Genomic DNA, 25,813 nt, shown 5'->3' with positions numbered 1-25,813 from the left:
TGAAATGAGAGGAGCTGGAAGGAAAGAGGAAAGTTAGCATTCGCGAATCTGTGTGAAATGCAGCTAAAAGACGTAATAAAGAATCTGTTCAAGATCACGCCAGGGGGTTAGCGACCCAGGCTAGGATAGACTCCAAAGCTTCAGAGTCCTTGGTGGGTCAACTAAGGACGCACAGCGTGGAACTTCTTCATCTGCTGAGGTGAGGTGTTTTCAGAGGGTTTAAACCAGACCTCTCAGGGTCCCTGACCAGATAAAATGCCCCGCAGTGTGGAGCAGCCTCCTGAATTCCCGTGAACACTCACTTCCCCACACCCTGCCACCTACCTCTGCTGTGCCGCTGGCCCCACAGAGGGGCCGGGTCTGAAGGCAGAGCCTGGAGCTTTGGGAGAACGTGGCTCCTGTGACCCTGGCTGGGAGCACGCGCCTGCTGACGCCCGCTCCTGGTCAGACTCTGGTTTCCCACTGAGCAGGGACCACGGGGCTGTTCAGTGAAGAAGGACCTGGTTTGGGTGTGCAGAGTGGAGGAGGTGAAGCTGACTCTGGCTCTCACCACACTTAGATTTGGCTCTGGGCATTTAGGCTGCAAAGAAAAGGTGCCTTCTCCGTTCACCCAGGAGGAGGTCCCTGCCAGCCTCGTGTTTAATCCTTCCAGACACTCCCAGCCTAGTAGCCTGGCCAGCCATGGCTCCAAAACCTGGCTCCAACGAGCAATGTTTCCTGCCCATCGCGGCTTCTCACCCCAGGCCCCAGCATCGTCTGACGGCTTGGAATTCCACCCCCTGATCCACGTTGCTCCTCTCCCCTCTCACGGAAATGGCCTTCCCGCCCGCTTCTTCTGCTCACCTTGGTTCATTCTTTCACACTGAATTGAGGCATCATCTCCTCCACGAAGCCCTCTCTGACTAACTCTTCTGAGACGTCCCTGTTTTGTACTCTCCCAATCCCATCTGGAAACTTCTATCATGGCATTTACCATTTTGTATATAATGCTCTCTCTTTATAGTTCCGACCCTCGTGAGAGGGAGTTTCTTGATGGCCGGTACCACGGCTTTTGAACCTTCGACATGGAGCCTAGCTCCTGGCGCACTCCCTTCAAGGCAGACATGACTTGGAAGCACTTGTCTAAATCATTCCTAAACCTCAGAAGAGAAAGTCGGCCAAAGCGTTTCAGCATTTCAATATGAGTGAAAATGACTGTACACAGAGGATTGTGAACACACAACAAAATTCACTAACTCGTGCAGCCCTTAAGGAGAAAGAAATGATAGGATAAACTTTGGGAGATGGGGCCGGAGAAGTGAACTGCTACACATCGATGATGAAGCGACTCAGCGACTCAGTGGACGGTGGCCTCTGCCTCCCGGTCCATTCTGGGCGACAAAGCTTGATCTACAAAGGGAACCACTTCCTCTACTTGCAACAGGATCGCTGCAGCTACACACTCACAACTGGCGCGAAACACCAAATACGGAGGCATGTTATGTAGGCAGAGAATTTCGCCTAGCACTTAGTTTTTTTAAAAATAAAAATTGATCTTATTACCAAACCAGAAAATCTGTTACATTTTTCACAGTCCCTAAGAAGCCTTAGAAATACGTCTCTGTGTGATAGCGCTGGTTTGCATTCCTTCAGGGCATCTCTCTGGATGCACATTGAGTCTCTTCAGGGGTGACTGGTCCCTGGGTGGGGACCCAGAGGCTGTGAACTCCACAGCAGTACAATAGAAACTTAAGAGACAACCAGAGGGACATAATACCAAGGCATTTTATGAGACAGACGTTGCCAGCTTTAAAATAATTAATTCCAAGTGTGATACAAATGTGTAGAGGAGGCTCAACCCTGACAAAGTCTGCGTTTCCTGCTTGTTAATTAAATCTCTCTCTCTCTCTCACACACACACACACACACACACACACCATGGTGCAGGAAATATATACTGTGCTATATTACCTCATTTTAACTCCTTGGTTCAAGATACGCATAAACCTTTAAGTATGTTTCAAACACACTAGGAAATACAATCAGCACATTGGTCTTACCCTGAGGTAGTTGAGGGTAAAGTTCGTTAGCCCCATCCTGGTGATGTTCTTAGACAGCTGATCCAGAACCTGAGGGTCTTGTGCCTAAACAGGAAAGAAAAATCATGTATTTTATTCCTGCAAGACGATCTGAAGCAAGTCTCAGACTGTGCTACAGCTGCTAAGAAATGCAGCCTTGACAGCGTTGATTGCTCTCAGAGGGCCGGGTTGCCCAAGATAATTTAATTTGCATTTGAAGACACTTGCCCATAATGCTCAAGGACACTTGTGGATCCATGGTGCAAAAACCCTGGCCAGGGAGACCCAAACTGAGTCATGTGCTTGGGAGAAATGACTTGATTTTCTCTGTGAAAGGCCTTGTGTCTTCAGGAGGAGGGTCAGTAAGCCCTGCCAGGAAGGACATCTGTAGGTCTCTGGCCCTCATCGGAGTGGGCACAGCTTCTGGATTTGGGAAAGCCATGTTTGTTCCCTGTTGTAATAGTATTGTTTTAACAGCGCGGAGTCTAGGACTATAGCTGAAAACTTTGCAACTGCCATTCAAGCATTACATTTTCCAGAATATCAGCCACACTTAAAAGAGGGACGTAACATTCCATGGGCCACCTCAAATGTTCTGTTCGGCCAGAAAAAAAAAGTGAAAATTCTTTCTGGATTCTAGTTTGAGATAAATCTTTTGGTCGATGATCTTTCGTCCTATCTTTTTTATTTCTTAATCGGTTTGAGCAAATTGGTGCTTAACAGAGGGAGACTTAAGGTAAATATCCCTTTCTCGCCACGTCTGTGTGCACGAGATTATCTAGGTTCTACTAACGCTATTCTTTTCTGAAGAATTTCCTCATTGTGATATAACCAATTGGCTCTGTGTATATAAATAAAAGAGAAAATGTAGGAGAAAACAGTGTCACTTTCATGTCAATTTCTGGAGAGTGTCACTTTCGTGTCAGTTTCTGCAGAGTCCTCTCTAGACATGCAGCCAGTATTTCCTGAACCTCCCACACGCCAGGACCGGCTGATTCAGGGAGATGCACCCAGCGGTCATGCTCGACTTCCAGGACCTTCTATTGTGGTCAGATGACAGGATAATAATAAACGAATGGGAAGACGTCATTGCTGCTGCTGCAAGCCAGTCAGCAATACTTGCAGAGGACCTACTATGTGCCAGGCACTGTTCTCTGTTCTTGATAAGCATTAATTCAATCTTCAAACCAGTCTTCTGATGCAGGCTCTGTTACTGTACTGATTTTATAGATGAGGGGCTGGAAGCACAGAGATGTCACGTCACCAGTACCAAGCTACACAGGAGACCTATGTGGTCTCATTCTGGGGCCCAAGCTCCTGACCTCTACTCTCTGCTGCCTCTCAGTCTGTTTTGAGTCTAATGAGAGTGGCTACTACAGACTGTTTCAAGGAGAGTGGAGGATATGCATTGAGCTTTGAAAATGGAGTGGGACTTGGGCATGAAGAGGCAGAAAAAATGGAGCAGGAGACCGGGGGTGCCACAGAAGAAAGCACGAGGGCAGAGAGCAGGCTAACCAATCAGGAGAGGGTTGAGGACAAAGCCTGGGAGACAGCTAGAGTGTGATTGGGAGACGGTTGTCTTATCAGCCTGAGTTTTGGAATTAGAACCAACTGAGCTAAAATCTTGATTTTGCCACTTTCAGGCTGAAAAACATTGAGCACCTTGTTGAACTTCTCTGAGCCTCACTTTCTCCACTTCTAAAATAGGAATGATGATAACTCACCTCTCTGAGTTTCTTTGGGGATTAATTATAAGCCTGTATAAAATGTTTAGCACAAGGCCCTGCATAGCAAACACCCAATAAATGCCAGCTACTGTTATTTTATTCTCTTCTGATTATATTGGGTCTTAAAAAAAAAAATAAAAGGCTCATTAAGTCTGATTTTGCTCCAAAACTTTTTCATGGAAAAGGCCATATCATGCATGATGGGGGAGGGACTTATTTAAGTCAATGCCTTTAAATTCCTTCTTAAGAGAGTGCCCTTGACCAGTTTCCACCAAGTCTTATCTTTAAAACATTAGCATCAAATCCACTCTGGCACCTAGCTGCTGTTCAATAAATTGGATGTGATTTATGTCCAAAGGAAACCAAGAGAACCCCAAATATTCCAGTTCACTCCAACGCTGGTCAGAAAGAGCCAACTCCTGTTAACACAGGTCTGAGGTCCAGGTGGCCCTCGTCTCCTCAGATGGTTCTAATCAAAACTGGAAACTGTTTTTCTCACTTCCTGTTTTATTTCTTTCCCCAGTTATAAATAACAGGTTTATTAGCCCAGGCAGAGCAGTACTAGATAATGACTGAATGGAATTTAAGAAAAGTACAAACTGTTTATTGAGGTAACCTCAATTTAGAGTTTAAAATAATAAAGTATCACACACGCAAAAAGTCTCAATTCGCCACACTCAGGAACAACGGAAGGGAGGAAGGGCCTGTGGATTAAAATGATGGAAAGACTCAAAGTTTAGAGTTAATTACCTAAAATGTGGAGACGGCTGGAGTTCTTTCACAGAGAAACTGCTTTTCCGCCTTGAATAATACGTTGGGATAATAGGAACAAAAGTGAAATAGAAATGAAATTACTTACATGCATGGCTAGAATGCTTCTTGGGACTAACTCTCTGTATTGTCTAATGGTAAAGTGCCATGTTTTTATTCTCATGAGATCATCAAAGGTGAACTCCAAGATCAGTCTGCCTTCTGTACACACCTAGAAGTGACAAACAACACACTCATTTGTTATGCACTTTGTGAATGCTGCATTTTTTTGTAACTCACGTGTCAGCTACTCAGCATCATCTCCCTGACTATCCTTGGGCGGCCCTGGATCTTGACAAAATAGGACACAAGTGGCATATCCATAGCATACTGAGACAAATACAAGTATAATCAGTGGGTTCAAAAGACAGCTAGCGACGAGCTTGTAGTAACTCTATCTGTTACGAGCAAAAGTCTGTGAGCCTCCATTTCTTCTTCACTTGTAAATATGGACACAAACCTCTTCTCACAGTGATATGATGTCAGAAACGCCTGGCACACATGCGCATCGCACACAATGATACTCTCTCGCATACTTTTTTTTCCTTTTCATCATCTTTCTACCATAGGAGCTTGAGCTCTTGTTCGAATTTTGGTTAATCCCATTCTGGGGTAAAGTACCTAATGAAATCATTCATGCTGAAGTACAAAATACTACAAGGTTACCCAAACAGAGGTTCTTCTTTTCCAAGAGAAATTCCAGGGGACAATGCATAACCCAAAGCAACAGGTCTCAGTTACTGAGACGTTAAAAACAGAGGCATACTTAGAGTATATCCCTTGAATCACATTGTATTGGCAATGACAAATTCTGCTTGCATAAAGGGCTAGCCTTTGGGGGCTGGGGAGAGGCAAATTTATCTTTCCAAGAAAAATATGTATTATTAATAAAAAAAAAAAAGAATTTCTGAGGCTCTCTTCCTTGATAGAGTGATCCATGATAGAGTAACCTTTTTACCTTTTTTGATATTCAGATCATTTGTAGCTCATAGTTCCTATTTTATTTACCTTTCTTTTCACTGTTAATGACTTTGAAATGGAAGAAAATACTAGGCACTTACACACCACCCAGCCTATCTCAACTATAAGATAAGTAGTCATGGTCGCTCATTAGTCCAGTTCAAATCATTACAACTAATTATTCAGTCCATACTGGCCTTAAAGAAATGGTACAAGTGATGGGTAGAGGCTTTGGCAACAGAAAGTACTAGATTTGACTCCTGAGTTGACTTTTCACTCATTTTGAAACTGTGGGAAAAAAATCAAATAAATGCCCTACGTTCCAGTTTTCTCATCTGTAAAATGAGGATAATAATCCCCTTAGGTAGGGTTGTTGTGAAAATATATTAAAGAAACTTGTGTCTGTAGATTGCCTGGTATTATACCTGGCACATAGTAGCTTGATAGTAAATGACAGCTCTGAAGATTATAAATTAAATGCAACCTAAGAACACAGAACCCGAGACCACTGGTGCTAACTAAGACCAAGGGGTTCAGGAGAGGTATCTTGGGGGCTCTGCCGGGAAGAGATTGGCCTCTACGTGGACTCGGAGACCCATCTCATTTCCTAGATTCAACCAGATCAGCTTCAGTTTTATCTGTTTTAACATATTGGGCTGCTGGCCAAGCTTTTTTGGAGAAAGATTTCCTATGCTAAAAACAAACATACAAAACTTTGGAAATCACTGCACTACACAATATTTTGAAAAAACGTAAATTACAATGAACTCAATAGGTGATATGAACGTTTCTAAAACTATAGTCTATAAAGATAATTAGCAATTTATATCAACCTTTTATGATATATTAATATTCATTTCCCTCTTTGAGAATTTAATACAAAAGGCCACCACTTACCGAGTTCCAACTATGTCCTAGGCACTGGGGTTAAGTGGTTTCTAGTCACTCTAATTTAAGCCACAAATACAGTACAGGAGAATTAATAACATGTGTTGATGGGGTACTACTTAAGAAAGATGCTATTAATGTCTGCCATTTTCATTTTATCAAAGGTCTCAGAAGCACTGTAAGATAATTATTGATAATCTGGGTGAAGACCTCTAACTCAAATCCAATTAGCAGAATCTGTGGGTAATTTAGGCATTTGGCCACCTTGCCCCCAAACTCCTCAGTGGAGTGGTCTTCAGAGCCTCGCTTCTGATCTTAGCCATGACAGTTGAGCACGCTGAAATAGGGGAAGATGTCAGTGTCCCCAAACCACTCATCTCGAGCACCTCAGCACTGGAATTAATTTACCAAGGTTTTCAAAAGAGTCGCATGGAGATTAAGCCACACAATTCCCCCTGGGGTGTTGGCATGACAGAAGCCACATGCAGTGAAGGCTTTCACAAAAGGAAGGTAACTACAGCCAGCCAGTGACAATGAAATGTCTTGACAATACTGGATAGGGATATTTGGATGCTATAAACGCCCCCCCATTTTTTTTTAAGACAGAGGATTATTGGATGTTTAAACAAATATTAGCCTAGTTAAATGTCATGCTTTATTATTATTATTATTATTATTATCAAATCTATTCATTTTGTGTTTTATGAACCACAAACCCAAGGCAGATGGAGATTCTGGTTTACTTCCACTGGAATAGAATTTCATAATGGGAGGGCCTGGATGTGGACCTTCTGATGAATTACTCAATTCAAGTATCTGTAAGGTCAAGTTAAATTGTGCCTTTTATTTACTGCGGGATAGCACATCAGTTGAGGACGCTTCTTGCAGTCAGACTGTCATGGGGCTATGAAAGGTAAAATTATAATAAGCCTTGGGCTCTTCCTTTCTAAGCCCAAACCAAGGAATCAGCTTATCCAGGGCATATCATGTGCAAGAGTACAATCCTTAGAACTGAGTCTGAGTTGACTGTGTTGGGTGTTTTCGTTAAAAAAAAAAAAAAAAAAAATTAAATGACTTCCTTAAATGAAAGGATGGAGGAGAATTTGGTCAGCGCTGGTCTTCCCCAAATAATTATACTCACAGCCTCCTCCCCAGCCCTGTGAAGCCTCCCTGCTCCCTGCCCCCACCTTGGAAGTTAAAGGAAATTAAAGGCTTTGTGATTTATTTCATATGAAACAATCAGCAAATGGAACAGAGGTGCTTAAGAAAAAAGATATATATATATGAATGTATATATATATATATATATATATATATATATATGAATGTATATATATATATATGAATGTATATATATGGTTTGGAAATGGTAAAACATGGGCATAGCTTATAAAGGGGAATTAATGTTTTCTCTTTCAGAAAAATTCTGTGCATTCCTTCTAATCAATACAATTAATGTAGCTTTTATCTAAAGTTGCCCTTTTTTTTTTTAAAGCTGCCTTTCACTTGGAATCCAAAATCAAATGGGTCCCCAATTAAGAAAACATTTTCTGTTGTGCTGAATTCATGTTACCGTACTGTGAGCTCTGACATTTTGTTTCTGTGGTAACCAAAATCAGCTGATTAGTTGGCATGGCAACAGAAAAGATGTAATCCCGGCAGACACACTCTAATCAATGCCCCCAGCACAGATGGTCCCCGGAGGATCAACAAGAAAGAGGCTGGAAGGCATTCAGTGGATCACGTGCTAGCTTGAGACTAGGCCAGGGACAGGAGAACTAAAAAAGAACATTTCTCAAACTAACCGGTAGCTTTTTAACCCTTTTCTTTCTTCGATTAATTGTGAAGCAATATTGACCATGTAGTTACATGTATAAGACACTTCTCATACAGCTTTTATGAAATGTGTCTCTTAGGTGAGAGTGTTTATTTGTCTTGGTCTTTAAGCCTGGAATAGTATTATTATTATTGCTGTTTTAGTTAGTAGATTACTAGCTTATTATATAAGGAATACAACTCAGAAACAGCCAGATAGAAGAGATAGATGCATAGGGTAAGGTATCCGGGAAGGGGTAAGGAGCTTCTGTGAGCTTGCCACTCTCCCCAATCTCTATGTGTTTACCAACCAGGAAACACAGAAGAGTGCTTTTAGATTAATAGTTGCATAAAATGCATTGTATTTTACTTAGAGATACTGTATATGTAAATGTATGTATATGCACACACATACACTAGAGCAATAGGATCATCGATATTATAATAATTTGGTTAGAGTCAGGATAAGAGTAGAAATGTATAAATTCCAGAGTAAAACGTGGTATACAGGCGAAGGGAAGAATGATTAACTGTCAAAGACATGAAAGGATATTCATACAGGAAAGTGGTTGGTGCACTTCCATGGTACTTTTCTATAGTAATAAACTATTTCATAATAAATAATTGAGAAAAAAATAATCCTGTGTTTATAGAAGTGATAAAGGTGTCTGTTAATGGCTGTAATTATTGTTCTAGTTTGTAAAAACTAAAAGTAATCCAACATGCACCCCAGAGCGGGCTCCTTTGAGCATCTGCCAGTATTTGTACCTTCAGATATAATTCAAGGGTCTTTGATTCTGAAAACCTGGATGATTGCTCCTCTGATTATTAAGTCTGTTTTCAATTTGATTCAAAACCGAATGCAGAAAAGAAAGGCTTCATAATGTGTGTTTTAAAACTCTAATTACATATTTATCCATAATCTATAATGTTCCTAAGATCCAGGAAATTGCAAATGTGTACTATACTCCCGAGAAATATTAAATATTACTTTTGATTAGGACTGTGGCTGATTTTTGATTCACCAATTGACCAAATTTTCATAAAAGCAACTCAGAACCACTGGGTCAAATACTATTTGGGGAATTACAGTTTACTGATAGTCTAAATTAGAACGATGTGATACTGCCCCCAGATATGTGCTAAGTTATGGCATGTACTAATAGCAGACTCTCCTTTAAAAATAAAGCATCGGCTTCCAGGCTATTTTTCTTTGTGATACGGCAAGGTTATTAGCCCACTGTTTTATACTAAACAGCCATATTTTCTTACACGAAGATGAGTTTTTTTTAATTAATATAAGAACAAAAGAAAAATTGTAGAGATTCTATGGGTTGCATAATAATCACTAAGGAGCAAAAAAAAAAAAATCCTTTCAAATTTTCTGAAAATAAATGTGCATAATTAGTATCTGGACTAAGTCCATATAGCTAAGCTACATTTCCCAGAAAGGAATATTTTTCATCACAGTATGGAAATATTCATTACAAGAGTTGGCAAATTGTATTGCCATGAAGTAGAGTCAGATGGGTGATCTAAATGATTGAAGCTTGAGGCTGAGAGCTGAATTCAGGAGAATGTACAGGATTTTTTGGTGTGTGTCTTGGTTGCCTGAACAAGCCACTCGGCCATCTGAGAGGGGAGCATTCCTGGATGAGGAAAAATGCAGTAGAGAAAACCCTAGTTTCTTCATTTGACTAAAAAGCAATTTATCAATTCATCAGAAGAATGAGGTTCTTTTTGATTTAAAACCAGTCCTGAATATAGACTGCACTATACCCTCAGAGCAACTGACTATTATCATTTACGGAAAAGTTTTGGCCCGAGAAGAAAAAAAATGAAGAAATATATAAAAGGACTGCTATAAGATGAAGACGCATTTTTATTTTCAATGGCCATAGGCTCTGGAAGTAGCTCTTTCATTATGGCGAAGTTTTATTTAATTATCATGCATTTTTTTTCCCTTTAAAGCATAAGGAACTTATGTGTTTTTCTTGAGTTACCTAAAAGTAACACTAAGTCTCAAAATATATATATATATTTACATATATATATATATATAAAAAATGAAGTGCTCTCTCTCTCTCTCTCTCTCTCTCTCTCTCTATATATATATATATATATATATATAAAATGAAGCAGCATAGAAAGACTTTCTCTGCATTGCTCAGACTTGTACCTCTAGAGATGGATTGTATATCCATCTAATCTACAAGATTATGGAAATGTTTTGCTTCTCCAAAACGAAGTGTGACAGGGACAGATCAAACGGTCATCCAAATGATCATTCCTTTCCACATAGCAAAATTCTCTTCCCAGCACAGACTTCCGCGTCCAGTGGGGATCTTCTGTCAAATAGGAGCAAACCCAGGAAGGAGGAAGGAGAAAACCCAGCTCCTGCTCCACATTTAAAATGTCTATTGATGAAGTCAAGAGACCATAAAATCAGTGGCATTTGATGATTTGCTTTTGCATTATATAATCTTTGCCTCTGGTTTTATACATCATCGTGGGTACCAGAAAGATTTGACTGCACCGACAAGATCAAAAGATACTTTAAATAATAAACATTTCATATCTATTCTTTCAGCAACATTGTGCATAAATAAGACACACAGCTTCAGTTTTATAATTTGGGTTTTTGCAATTAACCCTGATAATTCAACTTCTCTTAACTATAAAAAAAGGGTTGTCATTTGTGTTTCTAGGTAAAAAAGACAGCTGCTGTCAACATTACAAATTAATTTCACATTGAGTCTTAGTCACAATGCAATGAACTAGTGTTCATTAAAATAAGCTTCTGTTTGCCAGATTCTATGACCAAATATTGGTTTTTACTAGTTTTTCCACGTGGAAGAAGACATAGGGATTGTCTGTAATGTTCCAGAAAGGTCTTTACCCAGAGGGAATACTCCTTCTGTCAATTATCTGTGTTTGGGAAGGATCATAGATGTAGAATGTATAGAAGATGGAGTTGATTCTCTATCTCTTCTCTTTTTCCTTCCAAATCCTTCACAGCCTTGAATTCTGCCTCAAAGATTAATCTGATCCTCATCCTCCCCTCCTGTGTTTCTCATTCTCTTTTTTACAACTAACTTCCGCTCACTTGCTGGGCGACCAATCATAGAACTTCTTAGAATTTGGGGAAACAAACTTTAAACTCTGAATTCCCTAATTTCACTTATATTTTTATGTTTTTATGTTCCTTAAAAGTTACGGTGAGTTGAGTTCTGGTTGGGTGGATTTCCCCCGTCTTGTTTGTTCACAATGAATTTAGCTTTAAAAGGTGTTTAATTTTAGTAACATGTGGAATTTTTTCAGTAACTAATAGTATTATGGTGATAAGTATGATTGTAGATGGTCCTTGGATAAACCAGAGTGTATCTCAGAATCAGATGATTAACCATGGAAGAATGTCTTTTTAGCTATAGAAGACCCTTTGTATAAAAAAACAAAATTCCAATTTAGCAACCTGAGTTTAATAGGCAGCCAAACCTATTTTCCTCTTAGTTTTGAGGCTCTATCATGTTTGACTGTGCTCCTTATCACATGATCGCAACTTAGAATGGTGTTCTCCAAAAGTCTAGCCATATCACAAACAAGATTATCTCACAGTGCTGAAAGGGTTTAAGATTGTGAGAAATCAGCTCAAAGTTCCAGAAGAAAGCTTTAATTATTATCCTTCAGCACACCCAGAGAAGAACAAGCCATGCTACCCATCACCCCATACCTTGGTGAACATGGGCTTCCCGTGCTGGGTGACCATAGCACACTGGTCACAGTCCACTGTGATGGATGAGTTGTGGTATGACTCTTTTGAGTGTTTGAGAATGTAATACAGGTCAGTCACCCCTCCTTCAAACACAGTGCTAAAGTAACGGGGAATGAGGGTCCTGCCAATAGCTGGAAGAGAAACACAGAGAAATAAATAATTAATAAAACTATCTGACTGGTTCCCCACATCCCACACCATCACCAGATCTCCAGCTGGATATAAGTCATCTCAAGAAACAATACCAGGAGGCATTTATTTATTAATTTATTAATTTGTTTATTTATTTATTTATTTAATAAATAGCCATGACCCTTCTGGGTTATAGTTAATAAAATCCACAGCTATTCAGAAAAAAAGTTTGTACAGTCATCTCTCCAGATTTTGTGTCCCATTGAAGGTCAATAATAAAAGGGTTAGTATTTTACAAGAATGGAGACAAACATATTCAGTACTTTGGATTTTACATATGTTCTCTAAGCCAACATATTTTCAAAAAATAAAACACATCCAACCTACTTGGATTTTTCAATGGATTGTTTACAGACAAATTATCCAATCATCCAATCATGTTTTAGAAGCAGTGGTAGTCATAAGAATACAAATTTTAATAATGGAGTGCTTCGTAGTGTGAAGTAGTTTGGCATTCTCTCATTGAATCTTAAGAACAACCTTAAGAGTGTAAGGGACTGAGATCCAAAAAGGTTTTTATGGAAAAAAAACGTTATTAGGATCGTTTCAAAGTCACACAACTTATGAGTAGATAATTGAGGTCTCTAACTCCAAATTTGCAAACACCCAAACATTCTTTCTAACACTACATCTCAAACTGCTTTAATGAATGGACATCTTTAAAAAGTAATCCATATATGCCTGTACAAAGAGATCCATACCTCTGTAAATACTGATTATTCTGTCTGTTTCTGGAGTTGGATAGGATATCTTTCTAGAATAAAAGGTTTATGTTAAGAGAACTTGATACCTTCCACTTGGTCTAAATTGGTCTCTTTAATTCCTTGTGTTCTGTCCTGCCCCATTTTAGTTTGAGTGATTGGTAAGTAGCTGGGTCTCTCTGATATATGATGCTTAGAAACAGCTAACAAGCCCTTGCTTTAGCAGAGATTTTAAATCCTCTTACACTGAAAATCCCAACTCATAATATCAGGAATTTTGCCTATGTGCAGATTTTGAGGCAAAGTACTAAAGCACTCTCAAGAGATCCAAGGTTTTTAATAAATCTCTTACATTCACTATATAATGCCTCCTAAAAGACAAAAATAATATTGAAAATAAATAAATTACCGAAGAGAGTTTTAGTAGACAAGATCATGCAATCTTCAATTGCATGTTTTAAAATATCGAATTTCATTTGAAAAGAATCTGTGTTAATCTATTCCGTATGGATCTGTATCTTTTTTGTACATGGATTTGGAAAAAATAACTATAAAAAAATATCCTGCCAAACTGATTTCTGAAACAATCTCTAAAGAATCCCGATGTGGATGACTAGTCTTTGAATAATTTATATAGCTGTTATTGCTTTATATTTACTGCAGTAAAAAATCAATCAACAAGCGTGTTCTAAATATTCCAGAATCTTTGGCAATTCCATCCTAAATAATTCTTATGCATACATTTCCTAAATCCTGCCTAATCCCCAATAGTGCGTGTTCATTCACTAAATATAAAATGCACATGAGAGTAATGTGAGCCCACCGTATCCTTAAATGTATTCATGGCTTATAAAGAAAACTTTGTTAATGAGAAAACCTTATTGTATTTTGCTAAACAGATAAAATTAACTTAATGCATTTCAAATGTCTTACAACTACCATAAAACAGCTCTAATAATTTGACATTTTGGAATCTGGACTGTGGAGAATAAGTACAAACCATAAAAATGTAGATGTAGGGTAAAAATGTCACCACAATATCCAAAGAATTGTCACATTAAAAAGGTTACTGGAAATAAACACCACTGGATTAGCCACATTACAATTTATTCTTCACAAATCCTGCACAATTTAATTCCTTTGCAGTAGTGTTTGCTATATATTATCATCATTTTCATTTATAGTATAAGAAAAATTAAATGGAGAAAAAAGTTTGAGGTTCCTTAACTTTAAACCTAAATTTTTAATTACTTCTCCAAGTCCAGAAAATATACAAACTATATAGAAAATAGAAGGAAATGAAACTTTGCTTTCCTGAATATTTCTAGCACTCTAGAAAATGGTTGCTATGGCCACCTGAGGTTTGTTTCCAGCCCTTTTCCTTTGTGGGGCTGCCCCTACCACTTTCCTCCATGGTCCTGTTTGGACCATCACTCACAAAGCTTCATTATCCATTGTGCTAGGCTGCTGCTCTGGTGACCCCAGTGAACCACAGCAATGGCAGTCATGTCCTTGGGTATGTTGTCTCTTCTCCTCAAATATGGAGTGGGCCCTGTGATCTTCTTTAATCAGTAGAATGTGGCACAAGTGACCTTATGCCAGTTTTGGGTTAAAGCATAAGAAGGACCAGCAGCTCCACTTTGTGCTTGAGAGGAAGTCAGTTGCTAGGTACAAAGTCTAACTACTCTAAGACTGCCACAGCGTAAGAAGCCCGACCTAGCCACGTGGAGCAGTCATGTGAAGGAGAGCTGCATCTTCCAGCCAACAGCTCCAGCTAAGCTCCCAGCCAAAAGCCAACATCAACTTTTGTGAGTGAGGTCATCTTGGAAGTGAATCCTTGAGCTCCAACTGATGTCGCATGGAGCAGCAATGAGCCTGTCTCCCATATGCTTTGCCCAAACTGCAGAATCAAGAGTAAATAACAACAACAAAATGTTTGTATTTGAAGCCAACATGTTTTGGAGCAATTTTTAATGTAGCAATGAATAATTATAACACTCTTCCAAACCCCTACGCTACAAAGATGGGCAAATTAGTATTTTTTTTCCTGAAAGAAAGAGGGTAGTTTTGCCACTAAACACATGTGAATCACAGAAATACAGAAGCTTGCAAACAGAGGGAAGCAGATAAGACAGACAGAGAGTCTTTGTGGACTGATTTGAGCCCTCAGCTTAGCTGGGGCTGAAGCCAACTCTAGCACTCGAAAGTCCCACTTCTATGTTTCCCCTCTTTTTAAAAATTTTATTTTTAAAAATTTTTACTTGAGTGAGTTGGTGTTATCTTTCTCTTATTTGCAGAAAGTGGATTCCTGATGAATTCTGTCCTGTTCCAGCATGGAACGGGGTAGCAAACGCTGACATCAAATAAAGAGGTGGTGATGAGAAAAAGAATCTGCAAAAGACATCTGAGTCTCTCTGTGTGCAACCTACTGTGTCAGAAGCTGGAAGGGATAAAAAGGTCTGCCAGAGACTGTATTAGTTTTCTACTGCCGCTGTAACAAATGATCACACTTAGTGGCTTAAAATTCTATTTATTATCTTAAACACGGTTCTGACCATCTGACATGGGTCTTGCTGGGCTAAAATCAAGGTGTCATTCGGGCTGCATTCCTTCCTAAGGGATCTGGGGGGGAGTCTGTTTTCTTGCTTTTTCCAGCATTTAGAAGCTGCTGGCATTCTTCACCTGTGGACCCTTTCTCCATCTTTCAAATCAGCAACTTGGATGGAATCCTCACAGGGCATCCTCTTACCTCTTCTGCCTCCCTCTTCCATTGCTGAGGGCCCCTGTGATTTCATTGAACCCACCCCAACACTCCAGGCTAATCTCCTATCTCAAGGTGCTTAACTTAATCATATCTGCAAAGTTCCTTTTGCTGTGTAAGGCGACATAGTCACAGGTACCAGGGATTAGCAGTGGACATCTCTGGGGGGCCATAGTTCTGCCTTCCACAGAGAATATCTTTGCCAAAGAGCTCTGCTCTTCAAGGGAGAATAGTCAGAAATATAACACACACACACACAAACAATACGCACACACACACACACACACACAACACACACACACACACACACACACACTGAGCAATATAGTGTTCAGTGAATGCAACAGACAACCAGAAAAACATCACATGTGCTTGAGGAAATCACTATAGCTCATTCATTGATTTCTTCTGTAAACATTCATTGAGCCCAGCGTAGGTGCAAAGCTCCTTGGTAGCTGCTAGAAACACAAAGATAGATTTTTGTCCCTCTCTTTCAAACACATTTCTAACAAGAGAGTTAACAAGCATCTAAGTACCTATAACACAGTGTGGTAATAAAGTTAAAAAATGAACTTGTGATTTTGAACTCTGCCAGTTTCTTCTGAATACTGAATTCGATGTATAGATGTATTATTTTTGAAGAACTAAGCAGATTAAAATGTCCTTTTAATTTAGTAAATCATGCCACCGCACTGCACAGCCTAATACAAATGACTTTAAATCAGTTTCAGATTTAGCCACACCGAATCTGAATCTATTTAAATTTTACAGTCACACTCCTATGCTAGACAAGCAGTTTACATTTATACTTTAATTCTTAGAATTACAAAGAGTTTAAATATTGATACACATAAATCTACATGGTGCTTCCATGAAAAGAGTTACAGCTTTCAAATATTCTTGAAAAGAGATTAAGACTATAGTAGATCATAAAAGAGATTCCATTTTTCTAACACATTTAGATCAAAACACCAAAAGTGAGGAAGGGGAGGTATGGTGAGCAGGAGAGCCCAGGAAGGTTTTCTGTGATGTTAGGGGAGGGGAGTTTAGTATCCATTATTTATGTATTTATAAAAGAGAAAAGAAAATCACAGATTAAATTATGCAGGAGCCTGAAATGTGTATAAAGAATGTCTAAAAAATACTCTATAGGTAAACATGATCAGTCCAGAAATAGCTAAAAACTTATTCATAGCTAATTTAGATGTTGAACTCTGAATTCCAGTTCCTTGAGAAGGTTTTTGTTGTTCTATTTTGTTTTAAACCACTGACCCTCACCACCCCCAGAAGTTTCTGCTGTTGGAGCTGGTAAGCTGATGGTACCGTGGAGGCAGAATCCAGGCTCCATCTTTTCTTGTAGGTGTGACTTGCTGATGTCAGGATATGTACAGGGCACTTAGGGATGTTAGTTGACTTTTCCCTCATTTAGAAACCAAATGGTACACATTAAGAATTCTTAATCATTGAGAAGATATGAATTATCGTGCATCCGATTTTCAGGGCATTTCATCTCTATTGTATTTCATCCCTTATAGAGCATTTCATCTAATTTCACCTCTATTCATCTCTACATATGTTTATGAAATGCTTTTCTTAAACTCTTACGATTTATAGGTAATTCACATGAAAAAATTTGCAAGTAGAAAGTAATCATTTGGGAAAATGCTCAAACTACTAACCAAAGTATAAATTAAAATAATAATAAAAAAATTAAAAACATTAACCTGGTGAGGTGGCTGTGAAATAGGCATACTCAAATACTTCCAGGGAAATCAATGTAGCAACTACTCCTTACCTTGAGAATCTCTAATTCTGTGATAGTCTATGCGGTGTGACTCTAATCTCTTTGTAAATACACTTGCCAAACAATAATTCTAATGTCCAGATTTTAAGTGCTCTGAAGTTCTTCAAGTTCTTTAAAAAACCATTGTCTAATTCTAAGACTTTTTGTCTGGGGATCATCATTTACTATTCTAAACTCCTGTGCTTTCTAGCTTTCAAAGACAATTCACTTCAAAATATGAAAGGGGTTGAGAACCCTGATTAAAATATGGAACGAGAGGAAGGTTTGTAACTAACAATATGTTAGTACCACTCAACACTTGACAATTATTTAATGATTTTCCTCCTCACTGAAGAGAGAAAACCATGACGACATATTTGTGTTTTAATTTGGCAAAGTTAATTATAATAAAAGAATTGATTACTATGATTAAAAAACACTTTTTGTTAACATGATAATGCAACGGTCCTCAATCTTTTTGGCACCAGGGACTGGAGCTCCTATGAGAATGTAACGCCTGATGATCTGAGGTGGAGCTGAGGTGGTGATGCTAGCACTGGGGAGCGGCTGCAAATACATATAGAGCTTCACTCACTCACCTGCTGCCCACCTACTGCTCTGCAGCCTGGTTCCTAACAGGCCACGGACCACTACCGGTCCACGGCCCAGGGGTTGGAGACCCCTGTGATAATGGACACATTGGTTGTCTGAATCTAAGTAGTTGATATAGTTGTTCTAAAGCTGTAGGACCTCAGAAATTCAATGGAAATTCTACCACTGAGGCATTTAATAAACACAAAGATTCATTAGACTTGATACTTATCTGTATTCAGAAATCAATGAATGCATTATGCTAACACGTAAATGGAGATGCTCCCAGGAATGAAATAAACACTGCTGATGATTTTATTTATGGTAAATAGCCATCATAATTAGCCAAAACAAGGGAAATAAAACAGGCTCAAACTTCAACGGATGACAGGTCCCTTTGTCTTGCTGAAGGGAGCGCGGGTCAAACTAACTTGCTCTCCTAAATTGTCAGCATTTTCACTCTAACCTACCTTTTCCTCTTCTCTCGACCAAGGCGATTTGACTTAAATATCTTCTCTCTGCTGACATCTCTTGCTATTTCAAAGATTTGTTCATTGAATATGTGCTTACTAAGTGCCTATTAGGGGGCCGATGTTATTCCAGCAAAGGCCGTAAGACAGGAACGCGTCCTCATTGAATGAGCTTGATGTGTCCCAGTATGGGGAAAGAGAGCAGTATGGCAGGAGCACAGTCACAGAGTGAGTTAATAGGTGAGCTCAGAGAAAGAGGCAGGGCCACATTCTATGGCTCTTCCTGGGCCACGGCAAAGGGTTTGCATTTTATTCTCAGTGCAATGAGCTGGGCATTGGAAGGTCTACGCCAATGATATGATCTGATGAACCTACTCTAGTCTTCTTATATGTATTATGCATCTGCCAAGAAGGTCCCAAAACACCACAAAATTTTCTGACCCTCCCAGATAGCTACTAGATATCTTTTCTTACATTTTTTTACCTATCATTTTTTTTTCAGGTGAGGCAACCCTGTTGACCTCACAGATTGCAAGGAACTTTTCACCTTACAATTCCTTATTTTTTCCTTTTGACGCCTATAGCACCTGGTCTTCCTAGGTGGTCTCCCATCCAAGTACTAACCAGGCCCGACTCTGCTTAGCTTCTGAGATCAGATGAGATCGGGCTTGTTCAGGGTGGCATGGCCGTAGACCTACCTTCCAAATTTTTAATAACTTGACTAAGACTTCTGCCACACCACTAGGTGCTGGGTGCTGGGGAAACAACCATGACCAAGGTGGACCCCATTCTGCTCTTGAGGAGCTTCCGATCGAGCTATTCTCAGAGCTTTTAATTCATTAATAAGGCAAGAGAGATGGCTCCATCTGTTTATACATTGCCTGATATAATAAGGACCCAATATATATTTGCTGAATGAGTCCATGCAATTCATAAATGCATTTTCAGCTCCAAGTTACAGGAACTTATGTGTAAAGCTGCCTCATTTCATGTCATTCAGCCAGTGCTTTGGCATAGTCAGATAATTTTGGATCCCGATTCTGTCAGCCCCACCACAGGCTGTTTTCATGATGGGCAAAATTTCTTTTTCCCTTTTTCCAAGATACTGACAATAATACTGTGTTAGAGGGGCTCACCACCATGGCTGGACTCTTACCATAAATCAATACACTTTGAGTCTGAACCTGAAATCTTTTACTGACTTCCAGAATAAATCCATGCTCTAGATGCTTCATAGATATGGGGCTTGGTCAATGGGGACAGAGTAAAGTATTAGAGAAAGATGTAAGTGAAAGGATGAATAGACCCCACTCAGGCACAGGAGATGGGGAGACAAGAATGGCCCAGGCTGCGGCACAGCATGTGTTAGGGAGCACAGTGACCTGGGCTACGGTCATGACCTGATCTTACTTGTTTATACCTTAGAGGATCCTGTCGGGATGAACTACTTCATTAAATCGAGCTCTCTCACAGTACGATTTTTACTTATTCGAAACTTATAATGCAGTTCACATCTGCTAGATTTATTTCTGCCCTCTGTATTATCTTTATTTCAACATTTTCATAACTACTATATTCTTCAAGATGAACTTTAAGATAATATTTTCAACTCTCCCTGCCAAACTGGGAGGTTGATTTAATTAGATTTAATTTACTAAGAAAGAGTTAACGTCTTTAAGATGCTCAATCTTCTCATTCAAGAACATAAAATGTCCATTTATTTGTCTTTATTTCTACCCTAAAAGAATTCTGAAGTTTTTTTACATATAGCTACCTATCATTTTTGGTCAAGGCAATTCTTGTCTATTTCAGTTACGTTGAATGATTAATATTTTTTATTACACATTTATTTGGAACCCAGACACTTAATTAATGCTTTTATTAATTTTAATAGTTCTTTTAGAAATTTTAAAAGTTTTCTTGATGAAGAAATTTATCACTCTCAAATATTGATAATATTTTCCTTCTTTACAATATATTTATATCATTAATTTCTCAACTTATTGTGATGTTAAAATAGAATTTCCAGGGGAAAAAAAGATTAAATAATGAGGAAAGTTATAGACTTTTTTCTCTGATTTTTTTTTTTAAGAAAATGCCTCCAAGATTAAGGAAGTACTGTACGTTAATTTGACATTGTATTATTTACCATAGAAAATAAAAAAGAAAAGTGAATTATTTTTCTAACCTTTGTTTTCATGATGTTTTCTTTTTTATCCTAATGGGTGTTTAATTTGATCAAACACCTCTTCGGCAACTATTGATTGCCTAATTTTCTTTAGAAAGCTATCTATGAATACATTTCCAATTATGGAACAACTTTTGTACTTGGTATAAATCTCACTCTCTCTTGTGCACACACATATTTTTAAATACATTTTTCCCTAAATGCAACTTATGAATTCATTCATTCCTTTAACAATATCCATGAAAGCAGTGCTCTATATGAGGCATTACCCTGCGTACTAATTTAGAATGAGAGAGCCAGAGAAAACCCCAAGCTTAGTCCAGTGATTCCCGTAGTATTTTCTAATCCCAGTGAGTTTCTGAAGATCTCAAAATGCACCCCTAACTAGTTCTGTATTTTTTTTAATTGTTAAAAAAGAACGTGTTTTACATGTTTCTCTGATTCGAGTAGGAATAATCTCAACTCATCGTAATGCTGATTAGCTCTTGATTAGTGATTATGAATAGCACTTAACATAGGTGGAAAAAATATAATACAAAACACTAACAATTATTTAATAAATGTAATTGGGTTATCCATGATTATATCCCACACCCTCATTTTACAGAAGAATCTGATGGCCAGAGAAATAAAACTGCAGAGCTACTTGGAACCATGGTGGAATAAAGTAGAACACTTGTTTTTAATCAACCAACATTGGTTTATTTCTATGCCCAAGTTTGATTTTTATTAATTTTTAAATTATATAGTCCACGTGCAAAAAAAATTAAGACATTACTGTCACAAGACTCACTAACTATTCATTAGGTCTGATTTCTTTTTCTAATCATCGAGCTAGGCATCATCTCCTAAAATCTCTTTCTGGTGGCTGCTGCCGTGTAATGGAGTCATAACCAATGTCCAATGGACATTTTCATTGCTTTTATTTTTTCAACCAAGTAGACATCAAGAAGAGAAACTCAGCTTTCAGACATGGCAAGTAAACTCATTCTATGTGCAATTGGCGCATAGAATTTTCGAGGCCTCTGACATCCAGATACTGAAGACCCAGCAGGAAATTCCATAGACCCCTCCTCCCCCAATGAATGGAGGACCAGGAGATGGGAGAAGCCTGGGTCCCCACCAGGAATATAGCTGCCACATATTGGGAAAATCCATCTGGACTTCGGAGCAAATTACACCTTTCTAGTGTGTTAAGCCATTGAAAAATGAAGGTTTACTTTTTTAAGCAGCTAAGGTTAATTAATATGTTACTAAGAAGTCTAAAGTTCCCCTGACCGTGCCGTACCCACTGATGGCAGGACCTTCACCCTCCCTCACGTCAACTTTGTTCTCAGTCTGTTAGACAGCCTTTTAGATTTGTAAGTTATATGTTTATCTCTCTATATGTGGCCCCATAGAAAACACATATCATCTCGTGTGAGTGCCTTTTGTCTTGTTTTACATAAAAATTATCATACGGAGTGTACCTATAAGGAACTTGTCTTTTTTCATTCAAGAATACATTTTTGAGTTCTAAGGCTAATTCTCTTCGTTTAATCATTGCATCATATTCTAGAGTAAAAAAATTAAGACATTACTGTCACAGAGACTCACTAACTATTCATTAGGTCTGATGGCTGTTTCAGATGTTACGGAGACATCTCCATGTTTAGAGATGTATAGATTATTTTATAATTTTTTCCAACAGGATAGACACTGAAAACGGGAAAAATAGATTTTATTTAACCAGGTACCAATAATCCCCCTTCAAAGTCCTATGATCAATTTACTCTCTCAGCAGCTCTGATGGTACATGTTTTACTCACAGCTTCATCAGCGCTGAATATTGCCAGCTTTTACATTTCTGTTATGTAGATCTCACAAAGTGGCAGCCCTTAAATACTCAAAGCTTTACCTATGTGTAGGTGATGAAATTAAGCAATTAATCACAGACATCCTGCTCATGTGGTTATTGCACCAAGCGAACCATCCACATTTGACGTTTTCATATAGTTTATAGTTTTCTGAAATTTTTTTACCTAAAACCCATTTGCTTGGCTACAAGGGGCGGTGGGGGTGGGGGTTGGGGGTTGGGGGAACTGCTCCAGACTAGAGAAGTGAGAAAATTCTATTCCTTGATTTTTCAAAGGCGCCAAACTTCAAGAATTCTTATGGAATTATTTCAGTCTGATTTATTGGGCCTTCTCAAACTCATAGCCATGGGAACACCATAAGTCATTCGATTTTGTGTTTTAATAAGAGCACAATTCAACTGGGTCAGAGAAACATTGCCAGAGAAACAGAAATATGTGTGTGATTTCAAACTTAATGGAAACCAGGACTCGGCATCGCTAGCAATGCCAAGTCTGGAGAGGGACAGACTTGGATAAAACTGGACCGACCCCCCAGGGCTGGGTATTATATAAGACGTTCCTTCTAAGGTGTTAAGTGGTCACTAAAATAGGAGCTAATAAAACATGGCCCTTGACAGTGGATTTTGAAGTCAAAGGAAAGGTTTCGTAGAATTAAAATAATAAACTGGCCGTCCCCACCATCCTTCTCTCGACTCCATTTCGATCTCGCCCGTTCCCTCAGTGTTTGCATGCCCTGTGCTCCTCACAACCTTTGCTCACACAGCATCCTCTGCCTGGGGGCCGTGTCCTGCCTCTTCTGTTTCACCCCAAGTCTTCGGCGTCCTGAAATCTCAGCTAGAATACCACCCCCTCTGGCTGAGCATCACACACGTATCCTTCAAATTTTCTACTTCTCTCCTTTCTATTCCGAGTGATTATAAACCCAGCTGCTACAGTGAAAGTTCTGGATGCAGATGGCTGTGTCCTTTGCTCACCTCGTGACCTTGAACAACAGATGATTCATGCTCTCGAGACTGCAGTTTCTTCATCTGTCAAACGGGCACGGAAGAGTCACTAATGCAATGGGCAGTTACAAGTATTAATAAAATCATGCATGCAACGTGCTTACGCAGAGCCTGACTCTGCCGAGCACTTAATGCATGTCATTACTCCCCAAACACTCTGTATGTGCACAGACTATGTGACTTACCCCGCTGTATTGTAATCGTCAATGTTATTGTCTTTCCTTCAGTGACTGTAGTTCCCTGAAGGCAGAGAACATTTCTCAATCATTGCAGTATCACAGCACATTCGTGATGTAAATAGCTACTTAAGAGATGTTTGGCAAATGGATGAATGCGGACTTGGCATGTCTATTTAGACAGCCTGCCAACCTCAAACTGGTGATGCACGCAGCTTTCTAAGGCAGAGGTAGAGCCATTTTTACAGTTCGGGGCTGGAGAATCAAAACCACAAGAAGAAAATAAGGTTTCAGGAGCCCCACACCTGGAATTTTCCTGTCTGAATGTTCTAGTTCAGATAATTAAGGATTAGAGACTAATCATTTTGAAAGTTTCATCCTGACATTAAAGTTAATTTTGAGTTTTCCAAGTAAAAAACAAAACAAAACAAAAAAACATCCCATCTGAGACTACTTAGCTTGAAGGGGCTTCTCCCTTATTTTATCTGTGTACACAAGTCATAAACATCTGTACTCTATAAACAAAAGCATACTTCTTTGAGAAAAATAGACAGGAGAGAGAGAGAGAGGAAGAGAGAAGGGAAGAAAGAAAGAAAGAAAGAAAGAAAGAAAAAAAGAAAGAAAGAAAGAAAGAAAGAAAGAAAGAAAGAAAGAAAGAGAAAGAAAGAGAGAAAGAAAGAAAAGACTCCATTTGCACGCCAAGTCAGCATTCCAGAGGCACTTTACAGGGAAGTAAAAATGCTGGGAAATGAGAAGTATACTTAAAGAGGGTCGACTTCACATTCCACAGTAGTCCACTGGGGGCTGTGCTTCTGACCCTTAGATTATGTCTACAAGAAAAGGAACAAGGGTTCTGACAGTGAATTAAATGCCGTGTAGACTTTCTGACAGCAGGACTTAATAGACCAACAGCACCCACACAAGTTTGATAAAAAGGTGTGGGTGCCATTTGTTGGATTCTGATGTTCTGTGTGCAGACTTTCAGAAAAGCCTGAGGATTTAGGCAGGAGAAGGTAGCCTTCGGGCATTCTGTGGGTTCTGGAATGAGTCTGACTTGCCTGAGCCTTGGTACCTGGGTACCAGTGCTGGCACACACTTGCTAACATCCCTTGTGGGTTGAATAACATACACATGCTCCTCACTTTTCGCCACTATCTGATAGTCCTTTCTCTGAAGCTGCCCCATCTCCTTTGGATGAAGGGACAGGGACTCCATTCCTCAAGATGAAATTTCACTTCTGGCTGTTTTTTTACACTTGGATGCCTCCAGGAGGAGAGGTGACCCACTTACTGGGACATGAGGAGCAGCAGACGTCTGCTGGACCATGTGAACTGGGAGCAAGGTCGTTCCATCTGGCCTGTCTGTGGCTTCCCTCTTTCTCCTCTGTCACTATTAAGAACTTATAAGGTCCAGGGACCCTCCTGGCCTTGCTCCTCCTGGGCCTCACCAGATTCGACCTCTTCCTAGGAGTGGGCCATGGGTTTGAGAGCATGGACCTGGGAGCCGCCCTGCCTGGGCTTGAATCCCAGCTCTGTCCCATAGCAGCTGTGTGACCCTGGGCAAGTTACTTAATCATTCTGCTGTCAGGTTTTCCATCTGTCAAACGACGATGAGAACAGTGCTAGCCTCATAGAGACGTTGTACAGAGTACCTAGAATCATCCATGAAATGCTCTAATTTCTGGCTAACCTCTATTCTTGCACCCTAATTTAGTTTGCTTCATAACTTTCATCACTACTCATGTTCTATTATAGTTGTATATTTTATCTGGTTCCGCACAAGGATACAAGCTCCAAGAATGCGGGAACCGTTTGTTCCTGACTATATTCTCAGGACCAAGGGCAATGGGAAGCATGCAGTAGGCACTCCGTAAATGTTTACTGAACTTTGCATTGGTGCACATCAAGACACTGATCATCGTTATTTTATTATTTTATCATTGTTATTATTATTCGATTGCCATAATGATTAAATAGTAAAGAAAATACCTGGATGTTGAGTGTGTGGTCAATACACAGTGAATAAAAGCGAGAAAGAGAGAGAGAGAGAAAGAGAGAGAGAG

The 25,813-nt window shown here is 39.2% G+C and overlaps 1 protein-coding gene and 1 pseudogene across 10 annotated transcripts in view; both read right to left on the bottom strand.

Annotated features, from left to right (window-relative positions):
* The window catches only part of LDB2 (LIM domain binding 2), a 335,132-nt gene that overhangs the window by 62,216 nt on the left and 247,103 nt on the right, over nt 1-25,813 (bottom strand). For all 10 annotated transcript variants that reach the window (XM_039838125.1, XM_039838127.1, XM_039838126.1 and 7 more), the window contains exons 3-5: nt 11,988-12,160; nt 4,644-4,766; nt 2,040-2,123 (exon numbers count right to left, since the gene is read on the bottom strand). In XM_039838125.1, the coding sequence (XP_039694059.1) occupies nt 2,040-2,123; nt 4,644-4,766; nt 11,988-12,160 (380 nt within the window). The remainder of the gene's footprint in view (nt 1-2,039; nt 2,124-4,643; nt 4,767-11,987; nt 12,161-25,813) is intronic.
* On the bottom strand, nt 19,103-19,221 carry LOC120583020 (uncharacterized; annotated as a pseudogene).

This window comes from Pteropus medius, unplaced genomic scaffold (assembly GCF_902729225.1).
Source record: "Pteropus medius unplaced genomic scaffold, Ma_sr-lr_union100, whole genome shotgun sequence".
Classification (NCBI taxonomy): Eukaryota; Metazoa; Chordata; class Mammalia; order Chiroptera; family Pteropodidae; genus Pteropus; species Pteropus medius.
This window is presented reverse-complemented; position numbering and strand designations above follow the sequence as displayed.